Source organism: Papio anubis, chromosome 9 (genome assembly GCF_008728515.1).
Source record: "Papio anubis isolate 15944 chromosome 9, Panubis1.0, whole genome shotgun sequence".
Lineage (NCBI taxonomy): Eukaryota > Metazoa > Chordata > Mammalia > Primates > Cercopithecidae > Papio > Papio anubis.
The window spans coordinates 104,934,739-104,953,393 of record NC_044984.1 but is presented as its reverse complement, the minus strand read 5'-3'; the positions used below and the strand labels follow the sequence as shown (position 1 = coordinate 104,953,393).

Below are 18,655 nucleotides of genomic sequence, written 5' to 3'. Positions count from 1 at the left end.
GCGCCATTGCACTCCAGCCTGAACAAAAGCAAAACTCTGTCTCAACAACAACAACAACAAAAAGACATCTGAGAAGCTGGCCTCTGCTGCAGCAGCCGCCTGCAGCACAGCACTGCTCATGCACCTAGAGCGCCCTTCCCTGGGCTGAGCCTGCCTTGTCCTTTCAGATCCAGCCCAGGCATCACATCCTCCCTGAAGCTGTGCCCACTCCCACACCCCGGGGCTCTGCCAGGTCCCCCACCTTTGTCTTCTCACTGCTGTCACTGCTGCTCAGTGGAGCCTATAATTGTAGCAGTCTCCTCAGCAGACTGAATGCCACAGAGTGTAGCTTTCATTCATCTCTGTGGCTCTGTGCCTGGGGCTTACTGAATGATTGTCACATCCCTGGCGAGGCTCAAAGTAAATTCCAGTGTTTGTCTGCTTTTGCAATAGGAACAAGAAATTGAAAGACTTAACAAGCTATTGCGACAGCATGGACTTCTTGGTGAAGTGAACTAGACCCAGACCAGCTCCCCGCAGAGAAGACACTGCCTCATGGGCCTGTGCTGTCATGTGAGGAACAGCTGCCCCTCCTGGGCCACCTGGTGAGAGGTTTGGTTTGATGCCTCTGCCTCCCTCCTGCCAGCATGGATTCTGGGTGGACACAGCCTTGTGGAAGGTCCAGTACCACCAAGAGCTGCCCATCCATTCCCACCCCACACTGTGTCAAAGGTATCACATTTTCTCATGTTGAACACTTTAGCCTTGCTTGAAAATGAGCAACAAAGCTGGACAATTTCTAGTTGTATATAAAATTTAGTCGCATCGAATGTACAGTTTTCAAATTTCACATGTATATTAAGGAATTGATGCATCCTTTCATATGAGCATTCTGAAAGAAAGAAAAAGAAGCTACTTTAGCTGCCACCCCATTCTAGAAAAGTCTCTTATTTTCAAGCTGTTCTAAATAGCTTCCCTTGTCTCAGTTTCCCCAAAAGGGGTACCCAGGCCCCTCCTCTGTGTGCCCCAGCTGCATCAGCCAGCTTCTAGGTGGCTCCATTGCGTTCTGCCACCTGATATTTTTCCTCAATTACTGTACAATTACTGTATAAAATAAACTCTCTCTTTCCCCTGGATCCTCCTACTGTATTCTTTCCTCTGTGGCACCCATACCAGCCTGCCAGTCAGAGAGCAAGCTAGCTATAGTGCCTGGTGCAGAAATGGCAATAAGACCCAAGACTCCACTATAATTAACATGGTACTTAGGGGAAGATCCCTTGCAAGGCTGTGTACTCTTCTCGCACGATTTTATCTAATATATTGCTATTTTTTGTACTCACTGCAACCAGACCTAAAAAGGAAAAAACCTGAACTGAATATTTTTAAAATAACTCAAAGCAGGGGATGAATGAACTGGCCAAATCCCCCATGCCTCTGCTGCTTCAAGGCCTGTTCATTTTCTTTACCATCTCCCCAAAGACTTTTTGGGTTCTATCTATGACCTATGTGTTAAGTGTATTCCCCATTCAAAAGTCAGACAGAATAACATTTCCAAAAGGAAAAAAGGTGGGAAGGGAGTGGAGAAGGGCAGTGTGCTGGTTTGGAGGCAACCTCAAAGGTTAGAAGTATAATAAGGCCAGGCATGGTGGCTCACACCTGTAATCTCAGCACTTTCAGAGGCTGAGGCAGGAGGAGCACCTGAGCCCAGGAGTTTGAGACCAGCCTGGTCAACACAGCAAGACCCCATCTCTACAAAATATATTAAAATTAGCCAGGTGTTGTGGTGTGTACCTGTAGTCCCAGCTATTAGGAGGCTGAGGTGGGAGGATCACTCAAGCCCAGAAGGTCAAGGCCGCAGTGAGCCATGATCACACTACTGCACTCCAGCCTGAGTGACAAAGCAAGACCCTCAAAAAGTATAAAATGCAGTGTCCCCTAGGGACTTCTAGCCCCACATGCACTTTCCACAGGGGATGACCTCAGAGGAGGGGCGTAGTTTCCTCAAGTGATGACTTACGTCAAACAAACGGGAAGAAGAAGTTAAAGGGCAGCCTGGCATTGATGGCTGGCGGAGCTCTGAAGCCTGCCTCTGCAGGTGCAGACACATCCACAAAAGTAACCGCAGTAGAAATAAGAATCGTCCTTTCATTTCCTGAGCTGGCCTGTAATAAACAGAGAGAGCAAGGCCCACCCTCCAGTGTGCTCCCAGAATGACAACAATGAGACACTTTTCATTCTCTTCCTCACTCAACCACTGTCAGTTCATGAATCTGATAGATCCTGGAGCACTAATCAGCCATTAACTTGGATGAGGGAAACAATTTTACCAGGGTGTCTGATTAACACATGAATATCAGTCATAATTTTCATAAGAATTTTAAAGATCCAATCGAAACCAGAATGCTAATATAAATAGAACCATCATCAGTGTTTCCTTCTAAGTAAAAGAATGCTGAAGTATTTTATGAACCCCCATGGTTTAAATTATAATCTTTTACACAAAGTAATACCTGTCACCTACCACACTTGAGTTGTGTCTAGACTTCTGTCTTAACATATGCCTTTAAACTAGGTTAGACCTACCTCAGGAAAGGAGGATGAAATTAGATTTGCAGTTACATTGACTATTTTGGCCTGTGGATTCAGTAGGGATCCGTATTTGGTCCACTTCACTTCTATAACCAAAGCCCCTGGGAGCTGGCAGGAATCCTGCAAAACAGAATGCTGTTAATCCATTAGAATCTTACACAACCACAAGTCAGACTTAATCTGCAGTTCAGAGTGTTAATTAGAAAAGGTTTCATATATTACAAAATGTTCTGAACAAGAAAATGAATAGACTCTAGTAGTTCAGATAAAAACAGCTTAGAGAAAGTACGTATTTCAAAGTAACTCAATGCCCCAAAAATATTTTTAACAACTGAAGCGTAATTTTTCCATCCCCTTCTATTTCTTTTTTTTTTGTTTTGTTTTGTTTTTTTTTTTTGAGGCGGAGCCTGGCTCTGTGGCCCAGGCTGGAGTGCAGTGGCCGGATCTCGGCTCACTGCAAGCTCCGCCTCCCGGGTTTACGCCATTCTCCTACCTCAGCCTCCCGAGTAGCTGGGACTACAGGTGCCCGCCACCTCGCCCGGCTAGTTTTTTGTATTTTTTAGTAGAGACGGGGTTTCACCGTGTTAGCCAGGATGGTCTCGATCTTCTAACCTCGTGATCCGCCCGTCTCGGCCTCCCAAAGTGCTGGGATTACAGGCTTAAGCCACCGCGCCCGGCCCCCTTCTATTTCTAAAAAAGTCGACATCACCTGAAACTGCGGTAGTGCCGATATTCAACTGTGGACCCTTTAGGGCCATAACTGCTCTAACTTCATCTACCTGTTTACACCTGCCTCACAGACTTCAGGAAAGAAACTGGTGGGAGGGATGGAGGGGAAGAAATAATTATTAGCAGACAAATAAAACCTGATTGCATGTCATGTTAAAATGCTCTGAGGGGAAATTTAAGTGCCTTCTCATTTATCTAATTTCATCAACTGGCACTTAAGATGTGACATTTGGGTAACCAGGCAGTGTCAGTATGTTGTCAAAGACATCAACTCTTCATCTGCACCAGGAACGCTGCTGGTGCCATGAAGGAGCTGAGCTGCCCATTTGGTTGGCTGCTTTGGGAGCCAACTCTAAGGCCTCTGACCCAAGGGAAAAAGTGGCCGTGGGACTTCCAGGACTTTTTCCTGCCTTTGCAGTCTCTCCAGTTGGCAAATGTGGTAACTGTTGAAGCTGCAGGCTGGGTACGTGGGGACTCCATGGTACTATTCTACTTTTGTGTATGTATGACATGTTTTCATTAAAAAAAAAAAAAAGGTTTAAAATACATCTCTTCGGGACATGAAAACCTCACAGGCCTGCTAAATTTGGTGGCTGCGAAAAAAGCACTGATGGAATTCCTTAGCTTGGAACTGCCTTTAAAAACCGTGCAGGCTGAACAATCCTCTCGAATATCCAGTTCTTAGGAGACGATGCAGCATGCAGCTGGTGGAAACTGAGTTTAGCAGTTGCTCGTGTCTGCCTCTACCTGGGTTGCCGGCAGAGTTGGTACAAAACCCACTGCTGCAGGCCCTCTGAGCATTCAGGATCAGCACAGACCCTGACAATGCTGTGTGCGCACTGCTGCCTCTCCTCCCGACCCGTATCTTCCCTTCTGAGGAGTAATAACTGCATGTCTTCAGCCATGGCCAAGAAGCCAGAAGCAATGTGCCTGGTTCTGGCGGGAGAGTTGAGCCAAGACTTCGCAGTGGAATGGAGTAATCCTGGGTCTCTGCTGGCCTCGGTGGGAGGGCGGATCAGAAAAGTGAGCAGTCCTCATCCCATGCTAGAAATACTCGGAGCAGATAATGAGAGGTCTGAAGAAAGCGTGACAAGAACAAGCTGGGCAACTACAGGCTAAGATGGAGAGCACGCCTCCGGGCCAGGGCTGGCCCACACACTGACTGCTAAGACAAAAGAAAAAGGTGGGCAGAAGCATCACATGTGACCAGGAACCTATCTGTAGGATTGTCAACTTCCATTCAACTCTGTGAGGAACTGTGGCAGTGAAAACTCTGAGGTGTAGGCTGCCTGGGTAGACCAGAGGACAATGGGTGGGATAGCCACGTGCATGGAAGGAAGTCTCAGTCTTTGATACAGGACTCAACATTCATCTATCGTGTCATGAGATGCCTGGAGAGGGCTCGAGGGACACCAACAATCACAATGATGGTAGCAACAGGATGAGGATCACAGTGGTTCCCATTTATGGACCACTAGGCACCATGCCCAGGGCCACATAAATGTTACCTCACTTAACCCTCTCAATGCCCCATGAGGCCACTCACCCACTATGACTAGCGTTCCCATTTCACAGATGAAAACAGAGGCTCAAAGCCATAAAACTGCCAGCCAGAGACAACATTGCTAACAAGGGGCAAAAATCAGTATCCAAGATTCAGCACATGTTCCCACTCAGAACCATCCTGCCTCCTTAACAGCTGGCTTCCCCAGCTGCCTTCATCACACCACCTGGAAGAGAGAGACTGCTAGCATGGAACCTGCACCTTCTCCCCTTTACCTTCCTGTTGAATGACTGGGTGATGAAGTGGATGGGCACCCAGTCCAGCACATCCTGGGCCTGCGAATTTCCAAAAGGGGCCACATAATCTGGGAAGCCCTGGCCCCACAGCAGGTTCTTCACCTTCTGGGCTACGAGCCGACACGGGAGAGCTCCAGTCAGTCTTGGTGAAGGAAAAAGAAGTCAACTGAATGAGGCTGTTGTTCATCCACCAGCAGTTTTTCTTTATTTTCTTATTCCTTTCCTTCCCTTTATTTATTTATTTATTTATGACAAGGTCTCACTCTGATGCCCAAGCTGGAGTGCAGTGGCGCCATCATAGCTCACTGCAGCCTCAAACTCCTGGGTTCGTGCGATCCTCCCAGAGTGCTGGGACTACAGGAGTGAGCCACCACACCCAGCCCACCAGCAGTTTTTTGTTTTTTGATTTTTGATTTTTGTTTTTTGTTTTGTTTTGTTTGAGATGGAATTTGCTCTGTCACCCAGGCTGGAGTACAGTGAGGCAATCTCAGCTCACTGCGACCTCCACCTCCCGGGTTCAAGTGAATCTCCTGCCTCAGCCTCCTGAGTAGCTGGGACTACAGGCACCCACCACCATGTCCGGCTAATTTTTTTGTATTTTTAGTAGAGACGGGGTTTCACCATGTTGGCCAAGCTGGTCTCGAACTCCTGACCACAGGTGGTCTGCCCACATTGGCATCCCGAAGTGCTGGGATTACAGGTGTGAGCCACCACTCCCACCCCCACCAGCAGTTTCATTCCTTCCCAGTTTCATTATCTCCTCACTCTCCAAATGGGGGATTATCTGACAGAAGCTAAAGCGTCTCTAACTTTGCAAAATCTTGACCTGCGAGATGATGAGTCTAAAACAATGTTTCCCAAACTGTGTTCCACTGAAGCTCTGTACAAGAAGGGTTTCATGGCCAAAGTTGGGGAAGCATTGAACCTCCATGTCCCCATGTCCCTCCTGAGGCACATGTGTCTATTAAAGGTTCTGATGAGTAATATAGGAAGGAACCATCGTTTTAACTTTAATTTGGTGTTTCCCAAACGTATTGGACCGTAGACCTACCCCTACTGATGTCTTGTGGAAACGTATTCCATGGAACCCTCTCCCTTTGAGAAATGCTGGTCTAAATGGATCAGAACTAATAATGTAAATGGTGGGCCAGGCGCGGTGGCTCAAGCCTGTAATCCCAGCACTTTGGGAGGCCGAGACGGGTGGATCACGAGGTCAGGAGATCGAGACCATCCTGGCTAACACAGTGAAACCCCGTCTCTACTAAAAATACAAAAAATTAGTCGGGCGAGGTGGCGGGCGCCTATAGTCCCAGCTACTCGAGAGGCTGAGGCAGGAGAATGGCGTGAACCCGGGAGGCGGAGCTTGCAGTGAGCTGAGATCTGGCCACTGCACTGCACTCCAGCCTGGGAGACAGAGCAAGACTCCGCCTCAAAAAAAATAAATAAATAAATAAAATAATAATAATAATAATGTAAATGGTGGCTGGATGTAGTGGCTCACATCTGTAATCCCAACATATTGGGAGGCTGAAGCAAGACGAGCACTTGAGCCCAGGAGTTCGAGACCAGCCCGGGAAACATAGGGAGACCCCGTCTCTACTAAAATTTTAAAAATTAGCCAGGTGTGATGGCACTCGCATGTGGGCCAGCTATTAGGAGGCTGAGGCAGGAAGGATAGCTTGAGCCTGCAGGCCGAGGCTGCAGTGACCCTGATCACGCCACTGCACTCCAGCCTGGGCAACAGGGTGAGACCCTGTCTCAAAAAATAATAAGTAAATGGTAAATATTGGTCTAAACAAAATAATGATCCAATGACCCTGGGAAGATGTGGGAAGTGTGTGGGTCATGAGGTAGGGGATGAAGGGGAAAGAGCCAACCTTTGTCTTCCTTAATGGAAACTCAATAAAAAATTCATAAAACCAAAAAAATCAAGAAGTAGCATTATATGCAGGATATTTCAAGATTTGGGGGTAGATTTTGAAAAAAACAGCAACAAGAGTTGAAAGTGGTTGCCTCCAAGGTGGGGCAAATGAGGGTAAGAACTGTTTTTATAACAAGCCATGCAGCGCTGTTTGATATTTTACATTATGTACATATTTGGTAAGATGAAAGCAGATTATCTTCAGATTTCCTCTCCCTGGTTTTGATGTGCTGTGTACATTAAAATGCAGAAACATAGGAAATCTTTTCAGGGGAAATATTTTTACTGTGAACTCAAATTCTAAACAACCTTAAAAATGAAACATACAGGCCAGGCACAGTGGCTCAGACCTGTAATCCCAGCACTTTGGGAGGCCAAGGCAGGCAGATCACCTGAGGTCAGGAGTTCTAGACCAGCCTGGCCAACATGGTGAAACCCTGTCTCTACTAAAAATACAAAATTTAGCTGGGCATGTTGGCACGTACCTGTAGTCCCAGCTACTCAGGAGGCTGAGGCAGGAGAATTGCTTGAACCTGGAGGCAGAGGTTGCAGTGAGTTAAGATTGCACCACTGGGTGACAGAGCGAGACTCCGTCTCAAAAAAAAAAAAAAAAAAAAGCCAGGTGTGGTGGTGCGTGCCTGTAGTCCCAACTACTTGGGAGATGGGATCCCTTGAGCCCAGGAGGTCAGGGCTGCAGTGAGCTATAATGGCGCCACTGTACTCCAGCCTAGGAGACAGAGCGAGACCCCATCTCTTAAAAAAAGAAACACACAAAGCCTTGAAATTTTTGCTTTGCCACATTTAATAACAAAAATGATTGTAACAGTTTTGCTACTATTCATGCATGATGATATACTATATGTGGCTTTCATATGAGCTCATCACCTGATGCAGAGATTTGATTAAAATGGGGAAAAGTGAGAATGCTTTGTTTTCTGATCAACACAAGTTCAAATAGAAACAAGTGACTCTTTTACCTTAGTTTACAGCCAGATTGCATAGTGTAACCAAATAATACTGGGGTCCGGACCCCCTCCAGTGCTAAGCAGTCTTGCTCAGCTGTGCTATGAAGAATAGTAAACTGTCTGTATCTGTTCGTGGTCTGAATAATCCCAGACATTCACAGACAGTTAAGGGACAACTGCCTAGTGGTAGAGCAGCCTGATTCTCAGGTAAGAAGACAGTGTCACTGTGTGACATGAGGCAGACCCAAATACACTTTTTCTGGGCCTCTGTGATTTTGACAGCTATTTCCCAGGAGTGGGCAAAAAAGTAGTCCTATTTTCCTTAGTAAGTGGATTCTCAGAAGAAAAATTATCAGAAACTGGCCCTTCAAAATTGTTTAAATGTGAAATTAAAAACGTTTAAATGTCAACTTTTCTCTCTTAAGATTTTCGTTGTAAAACACTGTCATATTTTGTGGCTTAATGGCAGGCTGGAAAAAAAAAAGGAGATTTAAAAAAAAAACCTGACATTTTCCCAGGATGTGCTGTCTCACCCCCAACTGCCAGTCTCCCCCCAGCCCACCTGCTGTGTAGCCAGACTGGCCGCCCACCAGAGCCGCCTGCAGGAAGCTCGGCCTGGACTGCTCTCTTCTTCCCACAAGCAGCCCAGGGGAGCCTCGGCGATAAAAAGCAGTGCAGCCCACGCACACGGAGACAGGAATAAATCCACCCTCTACAGAACCAAAAAGGATATCCCTTATGAGGCTGGAATCCAGCAGCTAACGGGAGCCCCACGACATAACCAGGGTTTCCACTGAGAGGGACTGGCTTGGTATTTTCCTGAAAGACAGTGCAGAAATGCCCCCAAATAATTCTCATTTTAATAAGGAAATGGCAGGGAGAAAAATGCTTCTTTCATAATAAAATCTGGAATTAACAACCAACAAAATAATTTCTCCCTCCCTACTCAGAACTATAAATACATCTGCCAGGTGTAGGAGTACATCATACTGTAAAAGAACAAGCTAACGTGGAAGGGAATCTTTTCCCAAAAGGAAAAAAAATACAAGGAGAATGCTTGGTTTCATTACAGATGCCACAGGCTACACAAAGCCCTCTGTTCACTACAAAGGCTTGGATGTAATACTTAGAAATTCAGTTTTATCCACTAAGAAGTCATTATTTCTTTTTAACTTGGCAATTAAATACTTATGCCAAATTGATCAACCTTACCTGAAGAAAATGAATTTCAAACTTTTGCTGCAGTGGGACCACTACACTGCTAACTGTCCCCAGAAGGAATGACAGATCAGCTTTGGTGACTTCACCTCTATCTGTGTATGTGAGGCTGTATTTTACCTAAAAAAAAATGATACTCCTAATATACCTGTTCCATTACATTTCAGAAGCTGTATGAATAACTGAAAATACCCACAGATAGCAAATCTTTCCCCATTTCTCCATGTGTTAAAGCCTTGCTCTGCTGTCCAGTTGGATTACGAGAGGTGTTCCCTCAGCACCACCCCTAGCAGACAAGGTCATCTGAGCCACTCTGCCCAATTACGGAAGTTCCACATAAGCTGGTCCAAGCAGAATGTAATAAGCCTATCTCTGCAGAGGAAACATGTTAAAACAAAAACAGCAACAACAAAAATATTTTGATGTATTCCGGCAAGTCACTAGGTTTGTGGAGACAAGAGGTGTCCTTTGATGAGACAGCAGAAAGGCAAGCAGGCAGCCAAGCCAGGTAAAGCCACACCACAGGCTAGGACAGAGTGTCCTCAGACGGCATCCAGTTACCCCAGCGCGACAGAAGGCTTAAGTCTGCCACAGACAAGCTCTCAAAGCCAAATTCGGCACCTACCTCAAGAACAACATTCATGCAAAGGTGAAAGTGTCCAGCATTGACGAGAGCCGGCTGTAGCACATCAGTGTCTTCCCGTCGGGTGAGCGTTTTATTTAGAGACTGAATGAGGACGGACTGAACAGTGATAGGGACCTGCAGAGCGAAGACCAGGAGTGTTGAAGACGCTCTACCCAGGGAGGATGGGCTAAAATAACAACCAACTGGAAAGAAACCTCCCCTGATATATGGCCAAGTAGGGGGAAGCATGCTACACAACATGTGTATACTATGATCCACATTTGCAAAAGTAATAAACATATATATATTCACAAAGAAAATACTTGAGGATATAACCAAAACTTTAAAAGTAGTTACCTCTAATAACAAAGTTTACACAAAAACTTGTACACAAATGTTCACAGCTGCACTATCATAATAGCTAAAACCAAAAACCACCTAAATGTCCATCAACTGATGAATGGATAAATACAAAGTCTAGCCTTACAAAGGAATATGACTTATCCTTAAAAATAGTACTAATACATGCCACAGTACAGATGAATCTTGAAAACATGCTAAGTCATAAAAGCCAGACACGAAAGGCCACACTTCTAATTCCATTTATACGGAATGTCCAATTGGCAAACCCATAGAGATGAAAACTAGATCAGTGGTTGCCAGGGGCTGGGGGACAGAGCTGGGGAAGAATGAGGAGTGACTGCTAACACAGGGCTCCTTTTTGGGGTGATGGAAATGTTCTGGAATTAGTGGTAATGGTTGCACAACCTGTGACTATACTAAAAGCCACAGAATTGTATACTTTAAAATGGTGAGTTTTATGGTATGTGAATTATATCTCAAATACATACACACAAAACTCCATCACACTGTCAAGCGCACATATATATCCTCACCTCCAAAACACAACTCCTACACACTCCATACCCACACATGCACATTCACACACAGTCCCAGGATACATATCCTTAAGCCCCCACACACCCCCGAATATTCATTTGACCCAATTTATACACAACTTCTACACAAATGCAAGTGCACACACACATAAACACACACACACACAGTGGTTTCTCTGGGTGGTAGGATTATGAGCAATAGAAAACAGACACAGACAAACGTTTTCAGCAACACCAGGAAGCCCTGCTTATCCCAGTGCTATTAAAGGACATTTTGCATTCATGGCTACCGCCAGCAGACTAGCAAGGCATCAACCCATCCTCTAAAGGTAGCTGGGCCTCCTCACACTATAGGATGAATCTGTCATTTGCTCTAAACTTCAATTCTTGGAAACCACTGTTGAGGAAGGAGCCTCATGTATCTATTAATAGTTGTTTATACCACTTTGAACTTAATCATGCACCATGCTGTTTATAATTCAAAATGACCAAATATTTAAGCAGTCATTTTAGAGATAAATAAGCAGTCCTTATGTGTCTGCCCCCATGACCAAGAAGACCTGCGAGTCAAAATCTCTCACAGAAGAAAGTGACATGACTCAGTAACAAAGATGTGAGCTGTCATGTGACGAGAATGGCAGAAGGGCAAGGCCAGTCACTGCGAAGCCCTCTGCATAACACACCGCACCAAAGAGTTTCAGCATGGAGGGGATCCTAGGCTGCGATTCAATTAGCTCTTGTTTAACATAAGGACAACCCGGGTTCCTTACTCTGAGCACAGTGGCCCCTGATTCAGCAATGACACCGGGTTCCAAGAAAGAGCATAGCCTGCCATACCAGCCTCTGCTGAAGCCACTTCCATGGTGTGTCCGTGGAATTGGCAAAAACCAAAGGATTCAATATCAATGAGCTTTGGAGAGTCCTGATGTCAATGGCAGTAGCTGCCCTCATCTCAGCAGCTCACTCAACAGTCACGAGAAGGAAACAGTAGGGCCGTGCTGATTTCCTTGATTCCTCTTCCACCACATACCATTCCCAAACCACACACTGGTAAAGAACTCCAGCATACTCAATGAAACTACAGGGCTACCCTGGAATCATTTACTGATGGCTTCACAGATACTGTCAATGATTCCAGGCAATCATAACAGTCTTCACTTAGTGAGGAGATTAGACCCAATTTGATACTCCTGATCCTCTAACCTTAAAATCTGCTTAAGAAAATTTTAAACAAATTCCTGCTATTAGTTTACATGCTCGTCCTTTGGAGCACAACCTTTGGTGTCACACAGACCTAAGCTGGAAGTCCCAGTCCGCTGGGTGTGTGTAGCCTGTCACGTGGGCTCAGAGAGAGCTGGCCCAGTGTGGTGGTAAAGTATAAGGTCCCTGGGGCCAGACCGCCTAGATTCCTGTCCCAGCTCTGCCACTTCCCAGCTGTGCAGCCGTGGGCAAGCTCATTCATCTCCCTGTAACTCATCTGCCAGAGAGTGACAGTAACTGAACCTACCTCCTAGGACAGCCAAGAGGATTCAAAGATGGTGGACACGTACGGCACTTAGAATGGTGCCTGGCATCTGCTCCAAGCCTCCCAGTAACATCCATCACATTCCTCATAATAGGTCTTTCCACACTTACTGGACCCACCTCCTTCCTAGTCATTCATCACTAAAAACATAACTCACTGAGTGCCCAGAACATACCGGACGCTGCATTAGAAATACGGATATATCATGAACAAGGCTGATAGGGCTGCTGCCCCCACAGACGGTTCCAGTTTTAAGTGGTAGAATCCAAGCCCTCTCTAGGGATTGGAGGGAGGTGAGAGCTAGCCCATTGCATGACTTTCACACTGCATTCCCCGGAGCCCTAGCGTTCTTTACTGGGACCAAAGAGGAAAGAGAAGGAGACTGGGCAGGTGGAGGGCTTCAGGCCCCATCCCTGCTCCAACCAGCACAGCTCCACATTCAGTCTGTGTTATACTCTAGGGAGGGTTCCGCTTCAGACTGCATTTAAGAAAGGATATCTATAACTAAAACAAGTTTGAAAACACAAGTAACATCCAGTAACATCCATCATTCCTCATAATAGGTCTTTCCATCCTTCACAGAAGACGGGATCCAGCCCCACACACCATTGTGTGAGACCCAAAGTCACATGGCTATTTCCTTTCAAACATCTCCTTCAAACACGTTTGTGTGCAGAGCATCAGTGAAGTCAATCACAGCCAGTGCATCCCCATCCCAAGTGCGTCCCATGTGCAGATGCCACACCAGCACCTCATGTGCTTCTCCCACTTGACCCTGCATCACGCCTCTGCACAGATACTTACCATCCACTCAACAAAGGGAGAACTCAGTGTTACTAAGACAAGAAAATAATGGCAAAGGTGAGGTTTGAACCTAGGCTGGCCAGTTCCATAGGCTGGGAAACTAGGACAAAGCCACCAACTCAGGCCTCCATGGGGACTGTGTTCACAGGCAGGCCTAGGCTACAGACCCTAGAATAAGGGGTGAGGGATCCACATTCCTTTGACATAGCCATGAAGAGACCCTGGCATCCTGACCACAACCAAGCAGAACCCTGGGCTGGGGCGATAAGGTTTTGAAAAGAACCTACCCTCAAATAAAGCCCTGAAGGTACACTGTGGGGCACGCCTCCCACATGGTGTGGACACCTACTGGCCAGCTTCTGTCCTGGACAGGCAGCATCCTGGAAGCTGGACAGCTTTCTCAACAAGAGACCAAGAAGAGAACAAGGGACAGCCTGAATGTCCAGAATCTGTCAATCACACCCACTGCTGGTCACGACAGTGGTGTCACTGAACCGTAGAAGAGTACAAAACCACAACAACGGAGGCAGCTGGAAAGCCCAGAAGTGTTACTCCCACTAAGGAGTTTCCCCATTGCTCTTCTGCTTGCTTTTTGGCAAATGTATTTGCTATTGACAACAAGGTCCCCTTCTAACTGTAACTGTATTCCTTTAAAAGGGCTCAGAAATAAGACAGAGTATTATAAACTATTCTACTTTCCCTTACAAAAAAAAAAAAATACTCTTACCTTTGTTCTTGAATCAGGTGCCTAGATAAAAAGAAACCACAAAAAATTGTGTTAAGTACAACAAAAAGAAGCATTTTCATTGCTTTTTCAGATCTTGAGTTGAAGAGTATATTCATCTTATTAAAGGTTTCACAAAGAAGAAAACAGAATTTCCTTGATCAAAACTTCCCATCTCCATCTGTTTGAATCTACGTCCTAATCAAAGAGGTCACGTTGCATTTTCCTTCTATCTTCATTTCCTCCAGGTGGAAGCTCACTGAGCTAGTCTCAGGAAGGTTCCATGCTCCAGGGTCATTATTGTGTATTATCCGTGTATTTCACGGCCGTAAGCACTGTGAGAAGCACAGTTCTTGCACTCCTGGTCACTCTCACTGCACCTGTCCCTGCTGGAAGGCCACCATTCCTTGCCCAGGTGATTTCCACATCCTAACTGGTCTTCCTGCCTCTGGCCCAAGCCTCCTCAATGACAAGCCCTTGCCTCCCCAGTAGAGCCACAGCTCTGTTTCTGAAAGGCCCACTGGGAAATGTGGGGAGGGAGACAAATACACCTGTTTGGAGAGACTGTGCTGAAAGAGAACTGTACCTGGATGCCCAAGGAATTACTTCAAGACAACTGTGAGCTCAAGCTAACTAGAAGAATTCACAAGCCTGGATGGCTGACTTACACAAGAGAGGGAGAGAGAAAATGAGAGGAGAGGGAAAGGTTAAACTTGATCCTAAAAACTGAAGTCCAGACAAATAATGGTGCCATGAACCACCCTACCCCTGTACCCCTCATAAAAAGGAAATTGAGAAGGGACCCCTTTGACAATAATCATATGTTTCTGGCGGGGGGGTTATTTTGTTTTGTTAGAGACCAGGTCTCACTCTGTCACCCAGGCTGGAGTGTGATCATAGCTCACTGCAACCTTAGCTCACTGCAACCTCAACCTCTTGGGCTCAAGTGATCCTCCTGTCTTAGCCTCTTGAGTAGCTGGGACGACAGGTGTGCACAACCATGCCACACTAGTTTTTTTATTCTTTGTAAGGCAGGGTCTCACTATGTTGCCCAGGCTGGTTCTTGAACTCTTAGCCTCAAGTGATCTTCCTGCCTCAGCCTATCATATGGTTTTTTAATCATTGAAAAAAGTCTTCTTGCCTTGCCACCCTCCATCTCATCTGTCATGTGGGCCAGTGGCCTCACTCATTTCTTCAGTTTAGGGTTCAGACACTGCAACCAGAGAGAAGGGGCCCTTTCACCACCGTGCCCTCTTCTCCCATTTCCTGTTCTTTCCTGACTGCCTGTGTCATCTGCCAACCAAAAAGTGGATTTCCTCTTATTTTCTGGCCTGTTTCTGAGAGAGAGCCCTTTTTGGGGCTAATAAGATTATTTCTGGGGGCCGGGCGCGATGGCTCAAGCCTGTAATCCCAGCACTTTGGGAGGCCGAGATGGGTGGATCACGAGGTCAGGAGATCGAGACCATCCTGGCTAACATGGTGAAACCCCGTCTCTACTAAGAAATACAAAAAAACTAGCCGGGCGAGGTGGCAAGCGCCTATAGTCCCAGCTACTCGGGAGGCTGAGGCAGGAGAATGGCGTGAACCCGGGAGGTGGAGCTTGCGGTGAGCTGAGATCTGGCCACTGCACTCCAGCCTGGGCGACAGAGCGAGACTCCGTCTCAAAAAAAAAAAAAAAAAAAAAGATTATTTCTGTCACAGACATGAAGATGTTTTTATGATTTCTAAAGTTTTCAGTTATTAGTAAAGATTTGTTTTTATTCAGGAGACAGGTATTGGTTACCATCAAAATGAATGAAAGAAAAAAATCAACAAAAGCAAAATATGAGCTAATTATATAAAAATAAATTATTTAAAGGATTATTTCAATAATCACTGATACAAAAGTACTGGAGAAATTTAAACTTGAGTGTCAATCATGTACTGAAATTATTCTATACTTGTCATATTTTAAAAGGGCAGAAAGAACAGAAACATACCTAATGAGTAAGTTCCACTTCAAAACAATTCTTACCCTCAGAATTTCCGGGCTGCTGTAAAAAGCCATGCTGAGGGCTTCAATTTCTTCACACTGTTCTAAATTTATTTTTCTGGTGCACCTAACAGCCTGGTTCACCAGAAACGCTGGAAATCATTAACATTCCCAAGGGAAAAAAATACAAAAGAGAAGAAATTTTTCAATTTCCCAATGGCAACTAAAAAATTGCAATCTAGGTAAAACTGTAAAATAAGTTACAACACAGATATACAATTTTTTTATTTTTATTTTTTTAGTAGAGACAGGGTTTCACCATGTTGCCCAGGCTAGTCTCAAACTCCTGACCTCAAGTGATCCTCTCGCCTCGGCCTCCCAGAGTGCTGGGATTACAGGTGTGAACCAGTGCGCCTGGCCTACGATATTTTAAACAGGGTTTTAAATTATTTTTCAAATAGGTAATACATTCATGAGATTGTATTCAAAATTCAAAAAGCACAAAAAGATAATAAGTAAAGCCCCCTCCCATTCCTGTCTTGCCCCCCACCTACCACCAGTCCCCTTCTCCAGAGGCAACTGGCAAGAGGCTTCTTGTGTATCTTTCGAGAAATATTCTATGGAAAAAAAGCAAATATGTGTGTAAAAAACATATATATATAGTTATTATTCTTTCCCCTTTTGGAAACAAATGTACAATATATACACTATTCTGCCCCTCATTTTGTTCACTGAACAATATATCTTAGAGATTGGCCTGTCTTTACATGAAGCAGCTCTTCCTTTCTTGGAGATAATTAGTATTATATTATAGATGTGGCATAATTATTGTACCAGTTCCCTATTAATGAGCATTTAAGTTGTCTCCATTTTTGCTATCACCAACAATGCTGCAATCTATTATTTTGCATGTTGGCCAGCATTTCTGTAGGATCAACTCCTGGAAGTAGAACAACTGGGTTGAAGAGCACATTTATTGGTAATCTGGATACAAATTGCTAAGTTGCCCTTCACCAAGGTTGTACCAATTTAGTCTTATCAGCTATGTAGGTGAGTGCCTATTTCCCCACAGCTTCAGTTTTTTTGAGTTTTGCCAATCTGACAGGGGAAAATGGTATCTCAGTTTGGTTTTTAGGTTTTGTCGCAGTGGGGGAGTTGTTTTTGATTTTGTTTTCTTTTTCTTTTTCTTTGAGTCAGGGTCTCGTTCTGTCACCCAGGATGGAGTGCAGTGGTGCAATTTCAGCTCACTGCAACCTCCACCTCCCTGGCTCAAGCAATCTTCCTACCTCAGCCTCCTGAGTAGCTGGAACTACAGATGTGCATCACTATGTCTGGCCTGATTTTTGTAATTTTTACAAAGACAGGGTTTCGCTATGTTGCCCAGGCTCAAACTTCTAATCTCAAGCAATCTGCCCACCTCAGCCTCCCAAAGTGCTGCGATTAGAGGCATTAACAGCTGCACCCAGCCTTTGGTTTGGTTTTAATTTACACTGTTCTTGGTGTGTGCAAGATTGTCTTTTCAGCAGAATACATTTTCCTATCGTCCATTACTTAGCTTCTTCATTGTGAGGTCCCTTGGGGATGGCAGAGCCAAGCCTGCTGCCTTCCACTGCCTAGGGGGCCACTCTGCAAACTCCTGGAGGCCCCTGAATGGAGAGGAGCATAGGGGAGCACAGGCTGCAGGCCAACTGCATCCCTGCTCCACCACCACCTGAGTGAGCCTGAATAAGAAACTGCACATCTCCGTTTCCTGCTCTAAAAAAGGGAGATACTGGCCGGGTGCGGTGGCTCACACCTGTAATCCCAGCACTTTGGGAGGCTGAGGTGGGCAGATCACAAGGTCAGGAGATCGAGACCATCCCGGCTAACATGGTGAAACCCTGTCTCTACCAAAAATACAAAAAATTAGCCAGGCGTGGTGGCGGGCACCTGTAGTCCCAGGTACTCGGGAGGCTGAGGCAGGAGAATGGCATGAACCCAGGAGGCGGAGTTTGCAGTGAACCGAGATGGTGTCACTGCACTCCAGCCTGGGCGAGAGCGAGACTGTCTCAAAAAAAAAAAAAAAAAAAGAAAAACAAACAAACCAAAACAACCAGAGATACTAACCTCAAGGGATTACAGAGAGAATTAAAGGGAAAACACATGCAAGCACTTAACATAATACCCAGCACAAATAAGTGCTTAATAATTGTTAGCTGTTGATATGCTTTAGAACTTTCCAATAACTGGAAGTAAACAATTGAGTGAGCTGTTTTCAGGTAGTCAGTTCCCCATCACTACAAGTGCTCAAGCAGTGGCTGCACGTGTTAGAAAAGACTGGCCCTGAGTGGGAAATTGAACTACATGACCTTTGAGGCCTCTTTAACCCGAAGATTCTGTTTCTAGTCACAAGGCCTGTTTAATTATGACTACTACAAATGTAAGGTATTAAGTTGGTGCAAAAATAATTGCGATTTTGGTCATTACTTTTAATGGCAAAAACCACAACTACTTTTCCACTAACCTAATAATAACAGCAAATGTCTAAGGAAAGAAGAATGGCCACTTTCTTACCTGCAGGGTTATTATCAGTGCACAGAGATGATGTCAGGGATGAAGGAAATCTCAGAAACGAATCTGAAGTCTGCAGAGGAACCCCATACTGCAAACACAACAACCAACAGTAATTATGGTGTAATTAAGGTATTCATTCAACACTTTACAGGGCACCTACAACATGCCAAGCAGCACTGCAGGCATCAGGGACACAGTGATGAGCAAAAAACAGATGTGGTCCTTGCCCTCAAGAAGCTCACATTTAGTTGTGTCGCCATTTTTTAAAGGATGTGTGTTTGTGTGTGTGCATGTTACTGTATTTGTAGGCTTCTTAGTCATGGAATTCCTCTGGAAGGGTACATGAGACACT

At 45.3% G+C, this 18,655-nt stretch overlaps 2 protein-coding genes across 10 annotated transcripts in view; one reads left to right on the top strand and one right to left on the bottom strand.

The window, feature by feature from the left end:
- The window catches only part of HVCN1 (hydrogen voltage gated channel 1), a 40,764-nt gene extending 39,649 nt beyond the window's left edge, over positions 1-1,115 (top strand). For 3 of the 4 annotated variants that reach the window (XM_009181721.3, XM_021922920.2, XM_009181722.4), the window contains one exon: positions 433-881. In XM_009181721.3, the coding sequence (XP_009179985.1) occupies positions 433-498 (66 nt within the window). In that variant the 3' untranslated portion in view covers positions 499-881. Of the gene's footprint in view, positions 1-432 lie in introns of all 4 variants that reach the window. The other variant, XM_017946201.2, reaches the window with a different exon arrangement.
- Positions 1-18,655, bottom strand: part of TCTN1 (tectonic family member 1) — a 38,976-nt gene that overhangs the window by 1,403 nt on the left and 18,918 nt on the right. For 2 of the 6 annotated variants that reach the window (XM_017946198.1, XM_017946200.3), the window contains exons 5-15: positions 18,304-18,391; positions 15,793-15,902; positions 13,782-13,802; positions 9,827-9,961; positions 9,196-9,321; positions 8,717-8,802; positions 7,996-8,136; positions 5,077-5,239; positions 2,563-2,688; positions 1,997-2,141; positions 776-871 (exon numbers count right to left, since the gene is read on the bottom strand). In XM_017946198.1, the coding sequence (XP_017801687.1) occupies positions 1,998-2,141; positions 2,563-2,688; positions 5,077-5,239; positions 7,996-8,136; positions 8,717-8,802; positions 9,196-9,321; positions 9,827-9,961; positions 13,782-13,802; positions 15,793-15,902; positions 18,304-18,391 (1,140 nt within the window). In that variant the 3' untranslated portion in view covers positions 776-871; position 1,997. Of the gene's footprint in view, positions 1-775; positions 872-1,996; positions 2,142-2,562; positions 2,704-5,076; positions 5,240-7,503; positions 7,552-7,995; positions 8,137-8,716; positions 8,803-9,195; positions 9,322-9,826; positions 9,962-13,781; positions 13,803-15,792; positions 15,903-18,303; positions 18,392-18,655 lie in introns of those variants that run through there. The other 4 variants (XM_021922917.1, XM_017946196.1, XM_021922918.1 and 1 more) reach the window with 4 other exon arrangements.